Source organism: Hydra viridissima, unplaced genomic scaffold (assembly GCF_058129835.1).
Source record: "Hydra viridissima isolate aposymbiotic clone 2 unplaced genomic scaffold, HvirCarnegie_v1 scaffold_10, whole genome shotgun sequence".
Taxonomy (NCBI): Eukaryota; Metazoa; Cnidaria; class Hydrozoa; order Anthoathecata; family Hydridae; genus Hydra; species Hydra viridissima.
The window spans coordinates 9,986,659-10,007,791 of record NW_028324309.1 but is presented as its reverse complement, the minus strand read 5'-3'; the positions used below and the strand labels follow the sequence as shown (position 1 = coordinate 10,007,791).

At 30.5% G+C, this 21,133-nt stretch overlaps 4 protein-coding genes across 5 annotated transcripts; 2 read left to right on the top strand and 2 right to left on the bottom strand.

Moving 5' to 3' along the window:
• Nucleotides 1-339: 339 nt before the first annotated feature.
• Nucleotides 340-4,121, top strand: LOC149883083 (uncharacterized). Its single transcript, XM_090100392.1, has 11 exons — nucleotides 340-500; nucleotides 804-863; nucleotides 1,010-1,177; nucleotides 1,353-1,470; nucleotides 1,592-1,662; nucleotides 1,912-2,016; nucleotides 2,323-2,380; nucleotides 2,590-2,749; nucleotides 2,919-3,165; nucleotides 3,439-3,657; nucleotides 3,840-4,121. Exons 1-11 carry the CDS (start codon nucleotides 368-370, stop codon nucleotides 4,067-4,069), a joined length of 1,569 nt encoding a protein of 522 aa, XP_089956518.1. The 5' UTR covers nucleotides 340-367; the 3' UTR covers nucleotides 4,070-4,121.
• On the bottom strand, nucleotides 3,748-7,306 carry LOC145181708 (protein Jumonji-like). 2 transcript variants are annotated; one of them, XM_090100389.1, is made up of 4 exons: nucleotides 6,254-7,306; nucleotides 5,905-6,041; nucleotides 5,006-5,777; nucleotides 3,748-3,886 (listed from the first exon to the last, which is right to left on the bottom strand). In XM_090100389.1, the coding sequence occupies exons 1-4, from the start codon at nucleotides 7,300-7,302 to the stop codon at nucleotides 3,802-3,804; spliced, it is 2,043 nt and encodes a 680-aa protein (XP_089956515.1). In that variant the 5' UTR covers nucleotides 7,303-7,306; the 3' UTR covers nucleotides 3,748-3,801. The 2 variants fall into 2 exon arrangements, with proteins under 2 accessions (XP_089956515.1, XP_089956516.1); XM_090100390.1 differs by having other exon boundaries at nucleotides 6,491-7,306.
• Nucleotides 7,307-14,327: 7,021 nt separating this feature from the next.
• LOC145182019 (shaker-related potassium channel tsha2-like) lies at nucleotides 14,328-16,227 on the bottom strand. The gene has a single exon (XM_080057249.2). It carries the CDS (start codon nucleotides 15,909-15,911, stop codon nucleotides 14,433-14,435), a length of 1,479 nt encoding a protein of 492 aa, XP_079913375.2. The 5' UTR covers nucleotides 15,912-16,227; the 3' UTR covers nucleotides 14,328-14,432.
• A 2,617-nt stretch (nucleotides 16,228-18,844) lies between these two features.
• LOC145181921 (shaker-related potassium channel tsha2-like) lies at nucleotides 18,845-20,531 on the top strand. The gene has a single exon (XM_080057117.2). It carries the CDS (start codon nucleotides 19,007-19,009, stop codon nucleotides 20,462-20,464), a length of 1,458 nt encoding a protein of 485 aa, XP_079913243.2. The 5' UTR covers nucleotides 18,845-19,006; the 3' UTR covers nucleotides 20,465-20,531.
• The last annotated feature ends 602 nt before the right edge of the window (nucleotides 20,532-21,133 follow it).

Genomic DNA, 21,133 nt, shown 5'->3' with positions numbered 1-21,133 from the left:
AATGTGAAGAAGAATGAGTCGAGACTAAGTACCACTTGATGAAATAATTTCATCAAGTGGTACTGTTTTATCAAGTTGTAACTGTTTTATCAAGTTTAATAAGCATATAGACACACATACAAGTTTGAAAAAGATTTAAAACTTTATCTACACCATCTTTGTCCTAGAACCTTACATGCGATATATTAATCTGTTTCTACGCGGCTATTCAATAGGCATTGTCTATGTGTCTAACATCGAGGTAACACTTCATAAATATTTGTTTTTCACCGTTACTTTAAATTTACACCTCCTGTTGAGCACATTTTGAAATTGCGCACAATAATGTTTAATTATTACAGCAAAAGATGCCAGAAAACTGAGTTAAATGTTATTCGTCGCATTAAAAATGAAAGCGTGTTTAATTTTCCAGGTTTTTGTATTAGCAGTTCATTATAACTTTAGTATTGTTAGCTCTAGAGCAGTAAATAAAACTGTATTAGGACCAATTGTTGGTCAAGGTAATTAAAATTAGTAAATAGTGAATTTTTTAAAGATAATCAAACAAATATATATTTTTGTTCATTTTATAAGTTTTAAAAAAATTGAAATACTTTAAATCAATCGTGCCTCTTAGAAATAGTGTCCCGATTGTTTTAAAACCCTATGGGAATAATGTTAATTGTTATACCCTGGGAAGGATATTATTAGTGTTGTCTTCTGGAACAGCAACTAATAAAACATAGACAATGCTCTATACACTATTTAAATATTTGATTGAACATCACAGCTGTTCATGGTTGATCTACGTGTTCATTTCTTAGATGTTTTTTGCCCAAAATCAAAAGCAGAACTTAAAGTTGTATTTAAAGCCGAAGAAAGCAGTAAGTAAATTTGTCATTTAGAAGCTGAAGATTAAACTTTACGATTTCAGTTAAAATTTAGCTATGAGTAATATCATCGTTTAGAGATTTTTTACATTTAATGACGCTCATTTTGGAATTTTTTGACGTTAAAGCTCTTCATTTAGCGCAAAAGAAAGCTCCTGATGGGATGATCTTAGAGGGGGACATCAAAGTAAATAAATTTTTCGAGGATGTCCGTGCGAGACAAGATAGTGTAACAAGAGATTTTTTGCAAGTCAGTGGCTACGCATGGGAAACATCTAAAATTCCTTATGAGTTTGAAGAAAATACATGTAATATTATTGTAAATCTTATAAAGACACATAAAATACTTATAAATTTAATAACTTCTTTTATTAGCTTTTGATAGCACGTGCTGAAAAGTGACACATTCTTAAATATACATGGAATTAAAAAGTTGTAAGGTTATATTGTACAATTTGACATCTTGTACTATTTTCTTTTTAGCTACCAAACTGAAGGAAGTAGTAAAGGCTGCTATTAACGACTTTGAAAACTTTACGTGCGTCCGTTTCATTCCAAGAACTAATGAAAAAGACTACATATCTTTCAAATCTTTGATCGGGTAAAGCATTTTAATCCAAGGCTTCTTTTAGCTGAATATTTTCTTTTCTAGAATAATGCTACTCATGAAATTTCCCTATAAATATATATTGTATTTAATTTGTTAAACTTGCATCGCTTAGATGTTACTCATATGTCGGTAAAGTTGGGGGAAAGCAAGAAATTAGTTTAGCTGATGATTGTCTGTGGAAAGGTTTGTCAGATTTTTTCATTGATTACACATAGATATATGTGCACAAAAACCTCAATTGAATATTATCTACAGTAACGTTGAAAAAACCTCAATTGAATATTATCTACAGTAACGTAGAAAAAACCTCAATTGATTATTATGTAGATGCACAAAAAAACCCAAAAGATTTCAATATTTAGTGACGTATAAAATAAATGGTTGAGTTTGCCTTTGTTTTTAACATTATTATCATTTTCTTTGTTTTTTAAGGAACTGCTATCCACGAGCTAATGCATGCCCTCGGCTTCTTTCACGAACATACGAGATTAGATAGAGACGATTATATTAACATAAATTTTGAAAATATTTATCCAGGCAAGTATGTCATAGAAAGGGCTTCAAAACATTTTTTATTGAAAGAAACAAACATGCTAATTTTCTAAAAGATTTATTTGATGATGACTCGTTAAAAGAGTAATCGATGCCATTTATAAATTGCAGTGAACTGCCGGTTATTTGAATAAACTCATCTAGAACTTACGTTTACGTATATATTAATAAAAATACGTCGGCTTCTTGTTTGTTACCTTTGCTCCCTAGAGATTCAAAATAACTGTCCGTTGTACTTGAAGCTTTTCTTTTGACTTTTAGAAAGGATAGCATTGCCTTGTTTGTCTTTAGAAATGGCCATGAATTTTTTAAAGTACCAAGAAGGTGTTGCTGGATACCTCGATGAACCGTAAGTTGTATATAGGGTTACTTGCTTAAGATGAGTTACTCAAAAACAAGCATTCCCCTTAGCAAATATAAAATGTTAAGCAACAGAGAATATTATCAATTATTTTTATGCGAAAGAGATAAATGATCAAAAGGATATTTTTGATTACATTTAACATTTTTAAAATCCTGAGGATTGTTTCATTTTAAATATTTTAAATTCATGTTTAGTTATGATTATCAAAGTATAATGCATTATCCTTCCATGGCTTTTTCAAAGAACGGTGGACTAACTATTGAACCAAAAAACAAAGAAGTGAATCCAGAAGATCTTGGACAACGTCACGGATTTAGTCAAATTGATTTGATACAGCTAAACAAAGCTTTTAGAGTAAAACATTTTAATTAAATTAAACGTTTTTTTTTTTTTTTTTTTTTTATTCTTTTTACTCAATTCCAATAAACACTTCTAAATACTTCAACAAATTCTTATTTAAATGTCAACTTTGATTTAGAAGGTCTAACATTAATATTACTTTTTACATTTATCGGCAAAATAGTGTCAGGAGTCTAAAACTAGTCAACAGCCAACTAGCAGCCCTGGAGGGGACACTACTTTAACTACCAAACGTTCGCTACTAAATATTTTTGCAACTACCAATCCAATAGTTATACAGAAACACACAAAAAAAGTTCAATTGACAACTACAACATCCCCAAGTAAACATGTGTCAGTAACACAACCTTATAAATCTCAAAATACGCTGCATCAAAGTTTGAATCCGGCTAACAAGAGCTGTAACCAAGGTGTCTTAAGTTCTTTGATTTCTTGTTTGTGAAATACTTGGCAATCTTTTTTCCTTTTTAAAATTATCTTTTAGCAGTTTGTTTTAATTCGTCTGGTCTTTTGTTTTGGTTCATTGAGTCCTTAAATTTGCTTTTATAATAATGAATTTAATTACATTTTATAATGCTAAAACAAGTTTACAACACCAATTTCTTTAAAATTCTAATATTATGGCTTGTACAAAATTTAAGTTTATTTCCTTTTTAACTTTTGTTTTAATGCGTATTTATTAGCTTTTCCTTGTTGGCCGATGGATTTTAAATGGACTCCAACCAATCAGCAATCGTGTTGCAATAACAAGCTAACTCAACCAAGTCAAAAAGAATGCCGATGCCAATGCATTAAAATAAACGATAATGCTATTAATCAAGCTTGCACAAAAAATAGATTTCACAACTTTCTTTGCCACAAAAGAACTGCTCAAGACCCAAATTTTTTATTGTCCGATCAAAGTAATTGTTTTGCTTTTTATTATGGTATTTATCATAATATATTACTATTATAGGTCAACATTTCTATTTTAAACACGAAACTTCCTGTCATTTATTTTTCTTATTTCTTCTTGTTACTTATTTTCATTATTGATACTACGTGACTTAACTTTGCTTGAAAAATTTTTCTCTTTCTTTTAAAGAACTACGCTCAGGTATGGAGTGTTTGCCTCTTGAAATGAACGAACAACTACAAGCAATAGAAAAAAAGAAATATTTATGTTATAGAAAAGCTTCAAAATATAAACTCTACTGGTCTCGAATCAACCCTGAAAAAATAGGAGAGAGCAGATGTTTAACTACAAACCAATCAACTTGTGAGGATCAAAATTCAAGATTTAATCAAATGGAGCATTATTTATGTGGAAATTGATTTCAATATTATTAGTAGTTTGTTTTACAATAATTTACATATATAAGCTTAAGATTTTATTAAAACACTTTTGAGCGCTCACTTCGCTCTTTCATTGAAGGTTCCCTGGCTAACTTTCGAATAAATTACGACAAAAGCGTCATCTCTAAAAAGTATATTTTTCATAACGATTTGAATGAAAATAACTAGTAAAACTGCTAGTATGCCTTACATTTTGTAGAGTCTTTCGAAAAAGATTTTAATAAGGAGTGTAAAAAATTACAAATCATAGATTAGGAGTTGTGCGCTGCACTTCAGAAGTTATGTTTTGGATAATAGGCTGCTTGGTATCTCTAAGAATTTATCATTTTTAATGAACTTATCATTTTTAATGATCATTAGGACTACAGAAACAAGAAAGAACCAAAATACTTAATGATAAAAATTTTAGAATAAGTCAAATGAACTTAAAGTATATCTGACAAGTTCTTTCAAAACTGATTTTTCGATCTAGAAGCAAAAGCGGCAAAATAATGTCAGTTTCATTATGAATTGTATTTTCTTTGGAATCTACGATTTCAAAAAAAAAAAACCAACAACAAATATTCTTGATTTTATGTTATTTGTTATTAATATCATGAAGCTGATTTATCAAATTTATTATTACACCATTACTTCCTCGATTATTGCATTATTTTGAATAAGCAAGAGAAAAACTATCGATCACTTACATTCTAAATAAGTTAATCATAATCCTAGAAAATATTGCAAAGTCTAATCGTTAGGGGTGGTACTTTACCTAAGTGAGTTCACATCGATAATACCTTAACAAGTTTTGCATCTTTTCCTATTTTTTTCAAGAACTTGAATAACAGAAAAGACATAATAGGTGACTGAGATCGCGCTAAACACTCGCTATAAGTTCTGTGGACAAATAAACAATCAGAAACTACTTACTAAATACTATTATTTTTTAAACGCTGTAAAACTCTTTCAATTTCATTCATAGAAACAAGTGATTCACAAAGCATTCTGGAAGCAGGTAACTTTTTAGACTCAACCATATTCAGAGTTTCAATGATGCAAAACGTTTTTTCCTTGTTTTCTTTGTCACGTCCATAAAACGGAAAACACAACATATTACAACTTTGACATGTAATGACATTCTTCCATTTTAATTTCATATTACCTTCTCGAATGCCGATTTTCATCACAGATTTTTGAGTGTCTTCTATTAAGTCTTTGAACTTTCTGAGTTTTTCAATGAAGATGACTGAGATATGTCTTGGTAAATTGTTTTTAAAATTATCCGTAACAAAGCTCAATAAAACCTTTATTGGTAAACAGTCCCTAAGAGTTGGCTCCCATAACTGAAAATAATGTGATGAAAACCAAGACTGTGTAGCAAAGCAAACTGTTTCAGAAAAACAATAACCTGTAGATACATTTAAATAATAGCAGCCACCAGTAACAACAATCCATTGACCCACTTTTTGAACACAACGAACTATTGGTATACCTTTTGAAATCATATCTGATGGTTCTAACAAGCAGCCTTTACTTTTTGAAGACATTTCTTCAAAGAGCGAGGCAAAACTATTTGGAACAACATACCATATCTTATCCGCACCAAAATGAATATATGATAATGTATTGAAACCATTACTTTGTACAGTCCACTTTGAAGTCGAAAATAAACTTTCATAAAGCAATCTTGGAACAGTTAAGTCTAAAAAAAGAGTTTTTAATTTGAGACTTACTAGGACAATTTATGAATCAAGATGCATACTACTACACCATATGTATAAAATAATACTAACAGAAGCTGGCAAACAACACTAACACACAATACTAACCCTCTATCTTTCCAACATGTTTTAAAATAGAATCTTTTGCAGAAAAGATTACTTGAAGATTTAAGCTTGTATTTGATACTTCGGTTGAAAATGGAACTTGTGAAGTACCTATATTTGCAGACAGAGCTGCAATGTGCCTAAAAGATGAATGCATTCTACAGCTAACAATTTGTTTTTATTGTTAGAAAAAAGGCCAAACCATATTTTCATTACTTTTATAAAACATGCTTCTACTACTTTCATTACAATAATATAATAACAAAATACTTTATTCTTGTTGATTTACTAACTTAAGTGTTAAACCTGCTTTTCCCAATCAATTTAAAAATTGAATAAATTTAATACTTGCCTGTTCCCCTCAGAGACATGGTTCCAAAACAGAGTTTCTGTTTCCTTAGAATTTGATTCTAAGGGTAAATACATGTACTTAATATTATTTGCAATCCGCTGAAAAGTGTTTACAGATATTGACTTCTTATTTTCAATTTGATTTGGCATATCTATAAAACACTGTTTATCCCCTAAAACACTGTCATAGGATTTCTTTTTCTCAGAATTAGGTAGCACAGTAAATGGGAGAACATACTTTAAATAAATGTCCTCCAGTTTTGCAATTCTTCTTCCAACATTTTTTGGAATACTCAAATGATCTGCTATTGATTTCCAATGCAGGTTACTGGCAGCTTCCACCCCACCAAATAGTTCAACAGTGTCACAAAGTAATGGCAAATCTAGTTCGCATGATCCTATTTTTGGTATATCTTTAAATGTGATGTTCTCTTTCTGCAACTGCCTTTTAATGCATTCAAGCTTCACACTGTTATCACAATTTAACTTTTTAAGTCTATGAATATGAGTGGTTTTGGTTGAAACCTTAATGCTTTCATCAGCATAAGAAGGCAAAACAAAATGCTCTGATGGGATAATGGAGAATATACACAATGTTTGATCCTCCACTTTGTCTTTAATGAAGACTAGAAAATCGTTTAATTCAGCAAGAGTGGCACAAAACTCAGGGGCTTCAAGCATGCAATGTTGATTCTCTGTAGAATATAATTCTTCAACTCTTTTTTCAAATGAAACCTTTACAAGTTCAGTGACTGATACATCTTTTTCTCCAAAGTCTTCTTGCCATAAAGAAATTTTTTCATGCAAATTTATGGCTGATTCTGCAAATACTTCTAACTCCTGAGGCATTATAGGAGTGCCACGCATACACAAAAAGTCTATAAAGTCTTCAACTTTCAATAGATCTGAATTTTGAGAAGGAGAGGCATATACCTTGGCTATGGGACTTGCAGGAATAACAGAAGCAAATTTCCTTTGTGCATAATGAGCCAGCTTTTGTTTTTTTGCTTTATGTTGAATATATAATGCTTTTCTTTTTATATTCCTCATTATTTCTAAAATATAAATAATAAATTTTACTTAAAAACTATGGTCAATTACTAACAGGCCATTTCATAAATGATATATGCATAACTGCTTTATCTACATAACTAATAACAGAACTTTTAAAAAGAATTACACAACTCAAGCTATAAAACCTACTTGTAAAGTAGAAAATTAGATACTAAGAGAACAAAAAATTAAACATTTAATACAGTAGAGTAAAATGATAAATTTTTTGATTGCTCTACCGTATAAAATATGGTAATAAACACAATATTTTGATAGCAATATTAAACCGACAACTGTAATTTGTGTTATGAAAATAGTAAGCTACTGTTACATTTAGGAAAACTGCGACAACGAATATTAAATTTTCGTTTAAAAAGGGAAAAAAATGTGATGAGGGGGAGGTTAGAGGGTGGTTTTTAATAGGCACTGCCGATTCGGTTCGTAAAATCCGCAAAAAGTCAATCCGACTTATTTTGCGGATTAAAACAGTCCGATCGTTAAATATTTTACAAACCATAACCGAAAATTAATTTACGAACTACTCAGGTGATTTAAGGCCAGTCTAAATTTTTATGGTAGTTCGTCCTACCTTCTATAACTTCTTTTTTAAAAAAACTGTTTTTGAAAATTTGTTGTCTAAGCTGAATAATACTTAGCAAAAGTTGGACTAAGTTGAAAAAAATGTTATTGACAAAAATATGGTGGATGACTCATATTGTCCTTAAACTTAAAGATGAATGTTTCAAAAGATAAGAGTTTAAATTGTTAAGCACAACTTTTCTAGTTATCTACAAGCTAAAAGACATCGATATTGAATTATATTGTTTTTTCATACTTTGATTAAGAAGGTAGGGTAGAAAATCCGACGTTTAATTATTTCTTTCAAAGACATACAATGAAGTGTCGAGAACTCGGTAATACTTAGCGATTTTGTTTTGAAAGGCTTTTTGATGACCGCATAAACAGAATGGTTTCTGTCGGTGGAAGTTATTCGTAATAAACAAAATAGAGCGTGTGGTCATTATATATAATTATCATTATATTAATTCATCATAATTTTTTATTCATTTTGTTTTAAGAATAATCATCCAGTTAATTATTTATTGATTTTTTGTTTGTTTAGATATTATCTAGATTATCTAGATATTGTTTAGATATATATATATATATATATACGCTGCCAGTTTCTCTTTTATCAGAATCGTCAAGAAGTCTTTCTATTTTCTTGTTCTTTAAGAACATTGAGCACTTTCTATTTTCTATGTTCTGTTCTGAACATTGAGCACTAATTTTGTAAAATACACTAACACAATTTACATCCAATTTAAAAAATCTATTGCAAATAATAAGTATTCCAGATTTGAATAATAAATAATGTGGTTTGTTATAAATCATTATATTATATACGAATTCATAACATGTTATGAACTCATGACATATACTCAAAAAATAAGAAAACTTTCTTGTCGGACTTTTTTAGTCACATCTTTTATTATAAACGTTTAGAAAAATCCCGCGGGATCTGAACGGCACAATTTTACGTCACCCTCAGATAAACGAAACAAACCCGAAATTTACGGAGACTGGCCTTAAACTACATGAGTAATAGCGAAATTTTTTTTTGCAGATTCTCTTTGCTGTTCGGATTATTAATCTGAAAAATTTTTACCAATCAATTTAACTTTAATTCGCTTAGCGAATTATGCGAATCGTGTTCCGTTCGCGTCACCATTAAATGATGTGGTCCAAAAAAATTACATTTTTATTATGTGCGCGTCCTATAAATAGTGGATTTTTTTTTTATTTTCAATCAGTCCTATTTTAGAAATATTAACCTACTACAATTCGTTCAACAGATCAAGTCTACTATTCTTCACTTACATTTATTACGGTAAGGCATTGTTATATTATTTTGCTTTAAAAGTTAAGAATATTTCAAATTGAATTTTTGCGGGTTTTTTTTTTTTTTTTTTTTGTGGATCGAATTCCTTTGAGGATTGCTTCAATTAGTGGATTGGTCCAAAAAAGTTTATATTGTTATATTTCTTCTACTTAAATATAAATAGAAATAAAAATAGAAATAGAGATAAAAACTAGTTTGAAAAATTGTTACTTTCTTTTCAACAATTAAGGCAAAAAATTAGTTCTTTTATTGAATGTTTTATGCATGCCTCAAAAAATATCTTTTTTTTAAGACAAATATTAAGGAAAAATTCAAATAACCCAATTTATTCTATTTTTATGTTATTTCATTTTTTTTTCTTTTCAGATGCCTAAGCTATCTAATATTTGAGAATTCTTCAACAAGGTGGAGGAAAACAAGGCAAAATGTAAGGCCTGTTTCAAGTCAAAAACCGAGGTGTCATCAGAGCTTGCTCACTAATTCAATGAAGATCTAAACAAAAGATTCGAAGGGGAGCTGATAAATATTGAATTCTCTATTGCTCATTTTTAAAATCCTAACAGCAAGGGCATTTTCTTTGTGGAAGAGGGGGGAAATTGAAGTAGTCAATTTTGGTTAGCCAAAGCACTCCTTCCTCTTTAATGTTGAATGATGAAGATGATAGCAATTTTGATTTCACTGAACAACTGAGAAAGAAAGTGTTTGGTGCAGGTTACATTAATCCTGGAGGTGAAACAAGCACCAAGAAAGCCATCTCAGCTGAAGTTGATGGGTATTTAAATGCAAAATCAGTTCCAGCAAGTACAAATGTGCCGGAATTCTGGAAACAAAACCAGTATATTTACCAAATGATGTCAAAGCTGGCCAGAAAAAACCTCTGTATACCTGCTGCATCATCAACATCTGAAAGAGTTTTCTCAACAGCAGGGAATATATACAGCTGTAGAAGAACCAATCTTTCAATCTCAAAGGTTGAGATGTTGGTATATATGAAAGAAAACACTAAGCAACTTAGCAAAATTCAAGACATTGTGTGGCCAGGAAATGATTTTGGAAAATGATTAACTTTCAGTGTGATTTTAACTTCTTTTTTTTTTATTTCTTAACATAGAAATCATTTCGTTTCATTGTATATTTGAATATTATAAATAAATAAAAATGAATCTTATTTCAAAAGCATTTTTTATTCTGAATCCGTATAAAACCGTAAAAATAACATCGGTTCGGATTTCAATTCGAAAAAAATGTTCGAATTGCTATCCGATCCGAAAGTATCGAATCGGATTGCAGTCCGAAAAAATAATCCGAAAAAGTTTAAACGATTTTTTTTCCGATACATTATTTTCGGATCAAATCAATCCGTAAGTAATTTGAACCGTTCAGCATAGATAGTTTGGTGCACAATTCGCAATCCGATAAACAGTAACGGATCGGCGGTCTCTAAAAATAACTGAATACTAAAGCTTCAGAAAAACAAAAGCCATTTTTGGCTGATAATTTGAATTTACAAGAGCACTTCAAATGGTAAACAGACGCACAGTGACTCAAAACAACAAAAAAATAAACCCCTCACAACTTTTTTGTAATTATATTGCCCTTTTTTTAATAGTAATAAGTTACAATGATTATTTATTTATAAAGTAAAAACAGTTTTTTCATAAAACTTGCATTTTATATTTTATAGTTAAAAGAAGTTAAAAATTGTAATATTATTTTCAAAGAAATCTGAAAAATGAGAAATTTTTATTTAGTAAAAATGGAGACTTTTTAATCTAAATAAAAGTCTATACTTACTTTTAAGACAATCTTTTAACTTTATATATTTCAAGTATATTGAAAAAAAAAATTGCAATCTGATTTTTTTTGTTCAAATTAGAAGAATTCTCTAAAATAATATAGAATATATGGATACTTTTTTGTTTTAAGTATCAGCTAAAAAATGTTCCACCAAATGTTCTAATTAGAACATTTACAAGAGCACTTCCACAATCCTAATTTATCCACTCCTATAGGAGTGGATAAATTAGGATTGTGGAAGGATTTACTTAACGAAATCAAATAAAACTGAAGAAATTAGCAAAGAGAACATAAATAAAGACTACTTTAGATACATTTATTTCAAAAGTAAAGAAAAAACAAAAACAATGTGAAATTATGATTCATTTACAAAATAAGAATATCAATGGCTTCAAGAAAATCTTATGACCAACAAAAGGAGCCACTTTGGTTCTGGAAAACCCCATAAAAATGGTTGGTCCTTGAAGAGCGAAGCAAAAGAGAAAAAATAAGAGTGAGGTGTTGAACATCATTGCTCTATTTTTAGTCTTTTCAAGAAGTACAGAAGTAATTTTTTATAGAAAATTCAAAAAAGTTAGACACTTTGGATAAAAGCTTTCCTTTAAATATGAGTGTAAAGCAACCTCTTGATTTAAAAGTGAATACTGACCTCAGCGATAAACAATATTAAATGATCAAAAACTTAGCCCTTGGACACATATTTATCTCCTTCTTGCATGGGATTTTAGCGGAAAAAGTTAAATACTATCCTAAAAAATTTTTTTTTTCACTGATTTCAGTTGTTACTATTAATATTGCTAAAGCTGTGTTTATGTAGATGGTATAGCTATACCAATAGTGGCAGCTGAAAAAATGATAATAATTCTGCCAGAAGCATGCAAATATCAAGTATAGTATTGTACCAAGATGTTGTGTATTGGCTTGAAAAATCTAAAATAATAGCTAAGATTATTTTTTTACGCGTGCAGCCAATTACTTACGCGCGCGTGAACGCATATGCGTGCCAATTACTTACGCGCGCGTGAACACATATGCGTGTCAAAAATATATGGGCGTAAAAAATAATTTTGTTAACAAATTTGAATTCTTTGACCAAAAAAACTATTATTTTCACTTATAATATGCTTATTTACAATTTTTATCAAATTTATTGAGTTTTTGCCGTTTTTTTATCCACATGATTACAAAATTACACAAAAACTTGGAGTAAATTTTTGGTTGTTTTAGCCGACATATTTACATATTTAAGCTTTACGGAGCCTCAGAAAAAATGATAAAATAACTGGAGACATGTTTTGCACTTTTGAAAAATTTATATACATCATTTACCAACAATCATAAAAACACCGTACTTTAAAGAAACTTTTAAATAATTTTTTTTAAGCTATACTATTATAGATTTTAAATAAAATTCAACAACAAGAATTAAAATAAGAATTATTCAACCAAGTTTGTCTTTAATATTTCTTGAACTAATTTCTACTCTAAAATCAAATGTGAGCAAGACAATATTATTCTCGGTGAGTAAAACAATATTATTTTGTACTATTGCAACAGTTTTTGTCAAATATTGAAATTAATCTAAGAAGCATCTTTTTGAGTTTAAAAATGTCATATTTTGTTACTATGCATCATGTGCCATCAGTTTGTAAATTCCATGTAGCTTTAATTTTACTGAAGATAATGTTGCGAATAGCGGCCATTTTTATTTGTGTTCGGGTAATAAGGAACGACGTCAAGAGGGGTAAACGTGAACGTTCCTAATTACCCTTATTAGTTAATTCATCCTTTAAAAACATTAAAACGTTAGAAATTGTTTTAACTGTCTAGACATTACGAAAGAAAAACTACACCGAAATATGAAATTGAAAATTTTTGCCGTGCAATACAAGATATTTGGAGTAAATAGCTTCCTTTGGCTAAAGCAGCCATCAAATACTTATAATAAGTAGCAAAAACGACAAGTGGAAAACGATGAGTCAGCGCTAGTTATATTTATATAATTCCAATCTTAATCTTCAAAACAAAGAGGCGAACTTTTGCTGAAAGGCTTTAATAGCAATTTATTAATATCACACAATCACATAATAACAGATAATCACAAAAATAACATTAGCCTTAAACGCAACCTGCTAATTCTTTCCTATTACATTGTGTATTTCACAAAAATAAAACCACCTTTGACCTTCTTCAGCCCACTTAAAATTGCATACAATCAAGAGTTTGAGCTCTAAATGGCTAACAATCCTAGTAAAGGATCACTCAATAACATGAATTTGGAGAATTTTTTCCAAACTCATTCAACAAAACACCCAACTTAAGCCAATTTATCAGTAGATTAAGAGTGGCTGGAATTCATCCTATTAATAGGATGAATTAATTATCAATATTGATATAGAAAAAAACGAAGAACGCCTTGAAAACATGCCATTATATGAATCTAACGTCAGTTAAGTTCAAGAATCGAGTACTACCGTTCGTGTAACTGCAGCTGACTGAACTAATTAACACTTAGAGTCAAAATGCCACATCTGTTCCTAAAAATTAAACTGATATGGATGTAACCATTAACATTGCTCCTCCTACTTCTTGCTGAAATTACCAATCTTCCCGTCAAAAAGCATTCTCAGATTTTATCCAGCACATCAATAAAGATTTTATCCAGCACATCAATAAAGTTTCAAGAGGAAAAACAGAAAAGACAGTTTAAGAGGAAAATTAAAAAAGAGAAAACTCAAATGAAAAAGACCACAAGAACTAAAAAAACAAAATTACAAGTTAATCTTAAAGGGGTCAGAAATTTGATGATGGTGTTCGAAGAAAATGAACAGAGGTTTTACTGTATATTCTGCAGCGAAATAAGAACGTCAATGTGTTTTACTTTCTTTAATTTTTTGATTACAAAGTCTATTTCTGCGAATTTTGATTTCCGTTTTTTGTTGGTAAATTAGTAAGATTAATGCTGCAATTAAATTTGATTGGTAATTTTCTTTTACTCTTTTAGAGGGTTTTAAGTTTGTTATTCCCAATTACCCCATTTTCCCATACAAACAATTAGGTCGTTTTAACTCGAAGGTTATATTAGTTTTGGTATAAAAAACTTTGAATAAAGATTACACTTTGGTTGTTATTTTTATCGGAAGGTGTTATATGTAAGATTAAATTAAACAAAATTGCAAAATAATAAAATGATGATTGAATACAAACGTTGGCGCTCATTGGCATACTTTTTTTAGGGGCGGGACCCCAGCATTTATAGACTTAATATCTCTGCTTCTGTCGATTCTTTTATTGTGTTTAAACCGCAATAAAAAACAAAAAATTTTTAAAAAGACCAAAAATGGTGGCTTTTCTATTTTCTTTATTAAATTCCTTTAAAAAAATGAATAATAAAGTTTGATGAATGATAGTCAAAGAATACCATTATTTATAGTACGGTTAAAACATTTTCTTGTTTCTCTTGAGAAACACACTGGCTAACGTTCGAAAAATAGCTCATGTTTAAAGGGGGAGAAGTTTCTAGTTTTAACTCTAAACCATCTGGTTTTCTTGAAATTGAATGCTTTCTAAAGTTCATATTTTTTGCTATCTTAGGATAATTGACTGCAATTAGAAAACGTTTATAAACTTTCATATTTTCTTCTTTCCTTTTCTCCTCCTCCTTTTTTGCTTGTCGCGATTTTTGTCTACTTTTTTCTTTTGTGTAAAAGTATTCAAAGTTTGAAACTATGACAGGAACAGGCAAAGCAATAGTTAAAACACCACAAACAACTGCTACAGATCCTATTAATTGACCCCATAAAGTTTCTGGATACATATCCCCATACCCAACAGTTCCCATCGTTACAATAGCCCACCAAAAAGCGTTTGGTATGGTGACAAACTTTGTTCCTTCATGTTCGTATTCGGCATAATACACGCAACTTCCAAATATTAGAATCATCACCATTAAAAAAAACGCCAACATCATTAACTCATTAAAAGAGGCTTTAAGAGTGTTACCGAGTATTTGCAGACCTCGAGAATGTCTAACTAATTTAAACACTCGTAGCACTCGGATTACTCGGAGAATTGAGGTTTCTTTACTATGAAAGTTTGAGAGTATAATGTTTAAATAGTAAGGCAGTATTGATAAAAAATCAATAATATTGCTGCTTGTAATAAAAAATCTCAACTTGCTCGGACAGGAAATGAATCTTAGTAAAAACTCAGCTGTAAACCAGCAGATGACACCTGTATTGGAGTACTTCATCCATGTTTCATGGACACTGGGTTGAATATACGTTGTGTTTCCTAACTTAATTTCTTGAGGTTTAAAATCTGGAAGAGTTTCAATTACAAAAAGAAACAAAGAAAGTATTATTACAAAAATCGAAGCTATTGCAAAAACTTTCGCAAATACACTCGACTGAGGGTAGTCAAGGAACTCCCACAAAATACGAAATGGCTTAAAATTAGGAAGCTCATGTTTAACTTCGTTTTCCTTTAAACCGTAGTCGATTTGTAACTTTTCAATAAGTTCATCTCCCAAGTCAAAAAAAATCAATTCGTTTATAAAAACGTCAGCAGGTATGTTTGGCGGCTTCGCCATAACTCCTCCTGATTGGTAGTAATATAAAATTGATTCGAAAGACGCTCGATGGCGATCAAAAAACAGTTCTTTGGTTTTTGGATTTCTAAATCGATTTCGTCTCTCCGGATCGCCTAACAGAGACTTGGGAAATTTTTCCAGTGTTGTTTTATAAGTTTGAAAAAGTTTTCCGGCAACATTTATGTTTAATATTTCTTCAGTAAAATAATGTCGAATAAATTCTTCTTCTTGCATTTCGAATGTATGGTTTAACGTACTTCTGTCGCTATGCTCAGAATCTCCTTCCCATTTTTTAGTATGAATAAACACTGCCATTTAAGTTTTTTTTCTATTAGATGTCGAAAATTCTGTTCCGTCTTTGCCTCCGTTAACTCTCTAGAGATAAGTTGGATCGGCTACTTCAAATAACGTTCATGAGTCGTAAAAATAAATACATTAAAGTTGTAGATTTTATAATTTGTTGATGCAAGCCTATAAAAATCTATCAAGTACATTATTTTAAAAATCCATGCGTAGACGAAAATCGAGGCAAACAGATTTAATTTTTGATGGTAAAACTACTATTTGCTATTTTCACATTTTTTCGTCTCTCAGAAAATCTTATTGCTTCGAATATAATTTTATCTATGATCAAAATGCAGAAGATTCTTTGCAAACTGTAATGCTTTGAATAGGCCATTCACAGAATTGTGTTTGTTTCATAACTTTGTTTTTCGCTGATATGAAGTATTTATGAGAATTTGTTCAGTCGTAAGAATTTTTCGTAGGATTACTTTTTTAAAAGTAAAAAAATTATCTTTTTGTAATCAAAAAATCCTATCTTTCTTGCTTTATGTGACTTAAAGAGATCTGATTATTCAGCTTAATAACTTAAGTTAGAGAAGTTAAAGTCGGTCACTGTAAAAAAAATTTAAAAAAAAATCAAAGTGTTGATAGAAAAAATAAAAAGGATGAAGTTGAAAAAGATTAAAAATAACTGTTTGAACTTACGTAGCTAACTCGTAATCAAGAGACTTTTATTAGCATGGTGACACAAAGTGTAATTTAGTGAGTAGCTAAACACCCGAAATTCGTATTTTACCGGGTGGCTAGAACTATCGTGCACCTTTTTAAAAACTTACTTCGAGCTCAAAAAAAACCGGAAAGGAAATTTTTTTAAAAAATTCAGTTTTCTGAAAAAATTAACATAACCAATACTAGAACACATTTATTCAAAATGGCCTCCTTCAGCGTGAATGACAGCCTCAACTCTCGCCCTGAATCTTGAGCAGGTCTTCTTAATGTAGTGCTCTAATATCTTGTTCCATGCTGACTTCACAGAACGTTTCAATGAGTCCAAACTAGTCTGTTGCTGTTGCAAGCTTCTGCTTCAACATCAGTCCAGACTGATTAATCCAAAAGATATAAATCTGGACTGCTGGGAGGCCACCTTTCTTAAGGCTAGAGGTTGAGGTTGTCACTAAGCCATATTTGAGTTCATTTTGAGGTATAACAAGGTGTACCATCTTGGACAAAAGCTGTGTCAGATGTGTGTTGATAGTTGCCTTTGACCCATGGAAGGACAAATTGTTGTAGTATGTCAAGGTATCTATCAGTGTTAAGCTTAATCCAAAATTAAAGAGGCATCTTTTTGCCATCTGATTCTACCAGTCCAAAAACCATCAGTTGACTTGGATGTTTTGAATGCCCAACACTCCTGATATGTTCTGAGACATCCCTAACAGATTTGATTAAGATGTAACCGTCATTTCTTCAATTAAAAGTCTTGTCAACTGTGAAGTATTTCTCATCAGAAAAAAGAAGAACTGCCCTGGGTTTTTTTAGAGAACTCAAGATTTTCTTGCATCTGTCGTGTCTGAGGGTCTTCAACCTCTCTGTCAAGAGTTGATTTGTTGTTCTGGCTCTTGACTTTTGCCAGAACAACAAATCAACTCTTGACAGAGAGGTCTTGATTTTACTTCTAGGTTTCAGTGGCTCCATATGTTCCAAGATTACGTTTTTTATTGAAAACAGTTGATTTTGAAACTTTTAGGATCCTAGCAATGTCCAGAGGTCGTTTTTAAGCTTTTAACATTGCCACTATAGATTCTCTTTTTCCTTGAAAATTCATTTTTTTATGTTAATCTAGGGCCAATTGTTTCATTTTTCAGCGAAATTTATATTGAGTTACAAAATTCAAATGAAAATTTACATCAACAGGCATCTACAAATTTTGGCGGGAAATTTAAAAAAAGGTATGCGATGATTGTAGCCACCTGGTACATAAGAAGTTTTAAAAGATTTCTTGTATAACTAAATTAAAAATAGAATAAATCAAGTGCCGTAACAAAAGCGTGCAGGGAAATGTAACAAAAGGGATCATGGAAATTTACTAAAAGCAACCAGTTGGCATGAAAATATCTTTAACAAATTTGCACAAAAAAAAAGGTTTATATTTTAAAAAAAAGAGCATTTCATTGTTTTTATTCTATTTCAATTCCATTTATTTTTAAACGAAGCTCGACTTTCACCACTCATCGGTCTATAGACTGGTCTAGTATCAGTGTTTTGTCCCACATTTGCAGAATTGAACAAAAAGCACCTAAGTAAAGAGCAATAATATTTGACAATAATTGATATTTTAAATTTTCAAAAGTCCCCCTGAAGATCTTAGAGTATTATTACTGCTTGGTCCTGGGGAAATTCCTCTAGGGCTAAGCAATAATAGTAGTGTTCGAGATCTTCAGTACAATTTCATAATTTCATAGATCTACATCAGCAGAGTTTATAGCGTCATAGATCTTCAGCAGCAATGGTAATATCCAATAAAGTAGCCTCAATACTTAGTACAGTTAACATACGATGTAACTCCACGAAGTTACTTTAAATTATTGATTGAGGAGCCAAAACGGGTACTTTGAAGGGTTCACCACCTACTACTAACAAATGTATATAAATTTAACATCAACTAGTTAATGATAAAGTATGATAATATGATTATAGTTATTTATAAACAACGATTTTCGTTTTTTTTAAACGTCATGAAAAACATTCTATTCATTTAAAACTTGAAGAATCGGTTAACACAGCGGGTTCGAAATTCAACCTGCACAGAGGTGAAAAGTTTACTTCATTTCCTTCATAATTGAAAACGCGCGAGCGTTAAAGGATTCCATGCTGTTTTTATAAATAGTTGATTTTGATTTAAAGCAGCCATATTTAAACTAGGGAGTTTGAAGGGAGCCAAAGAATAATTTTAAAATGAGTATTTTTTCATTTATTATTATTATTTTAAAATGATACCTTTTTAATCATCAAAATTTTATCTTTTTTCAGTTTTTATTATTATGATCAAGCGTTTATATAAAATATAGTACTTCAAATTCGCGAAGAAAAAGAAGATTTTGTATTGTGGAGACTTCTTAACAAATATGACAAACTCGATAACATTTTATGATGACAACACAAATAAAGCTATTATAGGTTTAGAAATGTTACAAAACGAATCCACGTGTGAAAGTAGGGAAATCATAGAAATTAATGTGGCTGGAAAATTGTTTCAAACTTATAGAAATACATTAGAAAAGTATCCAAATACTTTACTCGGTGACCCAGAAAAAAGACAGCAGTTTAGAAACCCAAAAACAAAAGAATTTTTTTTTGACCGACATCGAGCTTCTTTTGAATGCATTTTGTATTATTACCAATCGGGGGGTGTAATGGCAAGGGCGCCAAATATACCAGTCGATATATTTGTGAAAGAGTTGATCTTTTTTGAGCTAGATAGTGAAATGATTGATAAAATGCAAACTGAAAATGGATTAAAAGACGTCGAAATAGAGAAAGACCTTCCATCTTTTAAACCGTTCCGTATTTTATGGGAGTTTCTCGATTATCCACAGTCAAGCTTACCGGCGAAGGCGTTTGCAATCGCTTCGGTTCTTATAATAGTTTTTTCTTTGGTTCTTTTTGTTATAGAAACTCTTCCCGATTTTAAAAGTAAAGAAATAAAGCAAGCAGATAATAGCACGTTAATAGTACGCAGTGTTCATTACACGTGGATGAAATATTCAAATTATGCAGTAATTTTTTGGTTTACAATAGAGTTTTTCTTGCGGTTGATTTCCTGTCCAAATAAACTGACGTTTTTCTTTAATAGTGGAAATATTATTGATTTTTTATCGGTACTGCCATTTTATTTGGATTTAGCTCTTTCATCAAACAACAAAAGTACATCAATACTTCGTGTTATCCGAGTGCTGAGAGTTTTTAAGCTAGCCAGACATTCGCGAGGACTTCAAATACTTGGCAATACTCTTAAAGCTTCATTCAACGAACTAATAATGTTGTTATTTTTCCTATTTGTATTGACGCTTATATTTGGAAGTTGTGCTTATTACGCTGAGAAAGACACAGCAGGAACGAAATTTGACACAATACCAAACGCTTTTTGGTGGAGTATTGTCACTATGACTACTGTAGGTTATGGAGACATGGCGCCAGTGACACTGTGGGGTCGTATTGTAGGCTCTGCAGCAGTACTTTCTGGTGTTCTCATAGTTGCTCTACCTGTACCGGTTGTTGTTTCAAACTTTGAACATTTTTATAAGAAAGAGCGAAATAGAAAGAAAATTGAGAAAGCAAAAAAAAAGAAAGAAAAAGAAAAAAACGCATATTTAAAGGTTTACAAGAGATTTCTTTTAGATATGAACTTTAGCGAAAAAGTAAAAAAAGTGAATTTGAGGAAATATTCAATGCCAAACCCTCCAGACGATTTGGAAAATAAACTTGGCATTTCCCCGAATTTAAATGAACATAATTTTTCCAGGAACAATACATCTTACGTAGGAGAGTTAGAAAACCATGTTAACGATTTATCTAAATGTTGACTTTTATATTTATGTTTCTAGGTGTTATTCTTATGCTTTTCAGTATAATACACATACTCCAAATAAACGCCCTGTTGTTTTTTAATAAAAGCTGTAGTCATACTAAGCTTTCTTGGTTATACAGAGATAAGAAAAAAGAGGGTAATTTCTAGTACGACTTTATTTTAAAATACCTAATATTGGATGAATTTTTTCAGAATTTGAGTTTGTGAAGCAAGGTTCTATGAGAGGATTATGAATGGCTTTTCGATGGAAGAGGAGAATGTTTTTGTAGCGATTTTGTTAACGAAGTTTAAAAAGAAGGAAAATTCTTTTAGGAATAATTTTTTTTAAGAAAATCTTAGTTATATAATTATTCTTCAACTAATCAAATATAACTTGATAAATTAAAAAACTTTAGTAGTGTGATTTAGAAAAAACACTTAGCTTTGGGTTTATTTTTGTACGTCTCTATTATTTTTTTTGTACGTCTCTATTTATGTCTTTACCCGGAAGATTTTACTGCTCTAATTAAGTTTTTGAGAAAAAAACAAAAACAAAAAAATGATCGTTTTCAAAAATTAAGTGTATTAAGATTATCATCACAATTCTATGAGTCAAGAGCGTCTTATTGGATTAATAATGTTGAACATTGAAGCCTCATAATTTCAACATAATTTTGTTTTTTAG

Bases quoted from the DNA above. Each gene is read 5' to 3' on its own strand.
- LOC149883083 (XM_090100392.1), top strand. From the start codon at position 368: ATGTTATTCGTCGCATTAAAAATGAAAGCGTGTTTAATTTTCCAGGTT. The intron at 1,178-1,352 runs GTAATATTATTG...TTTTCTTTTTAG, and splicing joins TGAGTTTGAAGAAAATACAT to CTACCAAACTGAAGGAAGTA. The intron at 1,471-1,591 runs GTAAAGCATTTT...TGCATCGCTTAG, and splicing joins TCTTTCAAATCTTTGATCGG to ATGTTACTCATATGTCGGTA.
- LOC145181708 (XM_090100389.1), bottom strand. From the start codon at position 7,302: ATGAGGAATATAAAAAGAAAAGCATTATATATTCAACATAAAGCAAAA. The intron at 6,042-6,253 runs GCAAGTATTAAA...TTCATCTTTTAG, and splicing joins CATGTCTCTGAGGGGAACAG to GCACATTGCAGCTCTGTCTG. The intron at 3,887-5,005 runs GTAAGTAGTTTC...TATTGCTTGTAG, and splicing joins TTAAAAAATAATAGTATTTA to TTGTTCGTTCATTTCAAGAG.
- LOC145182019 (XM_080057249.2), bottom strand. From the start codon at position 15,911: ATGGCAGTGTTTATTCATACTAAAAAATGGGAAGGAGATTCTGAGCAT.
- LOC145181921 (XM_080057117.2), top strand. From the start codon at position 19,007: ATGACAAACTCGATAACATTTTATGATGACAACACAAATAAAGCTATT.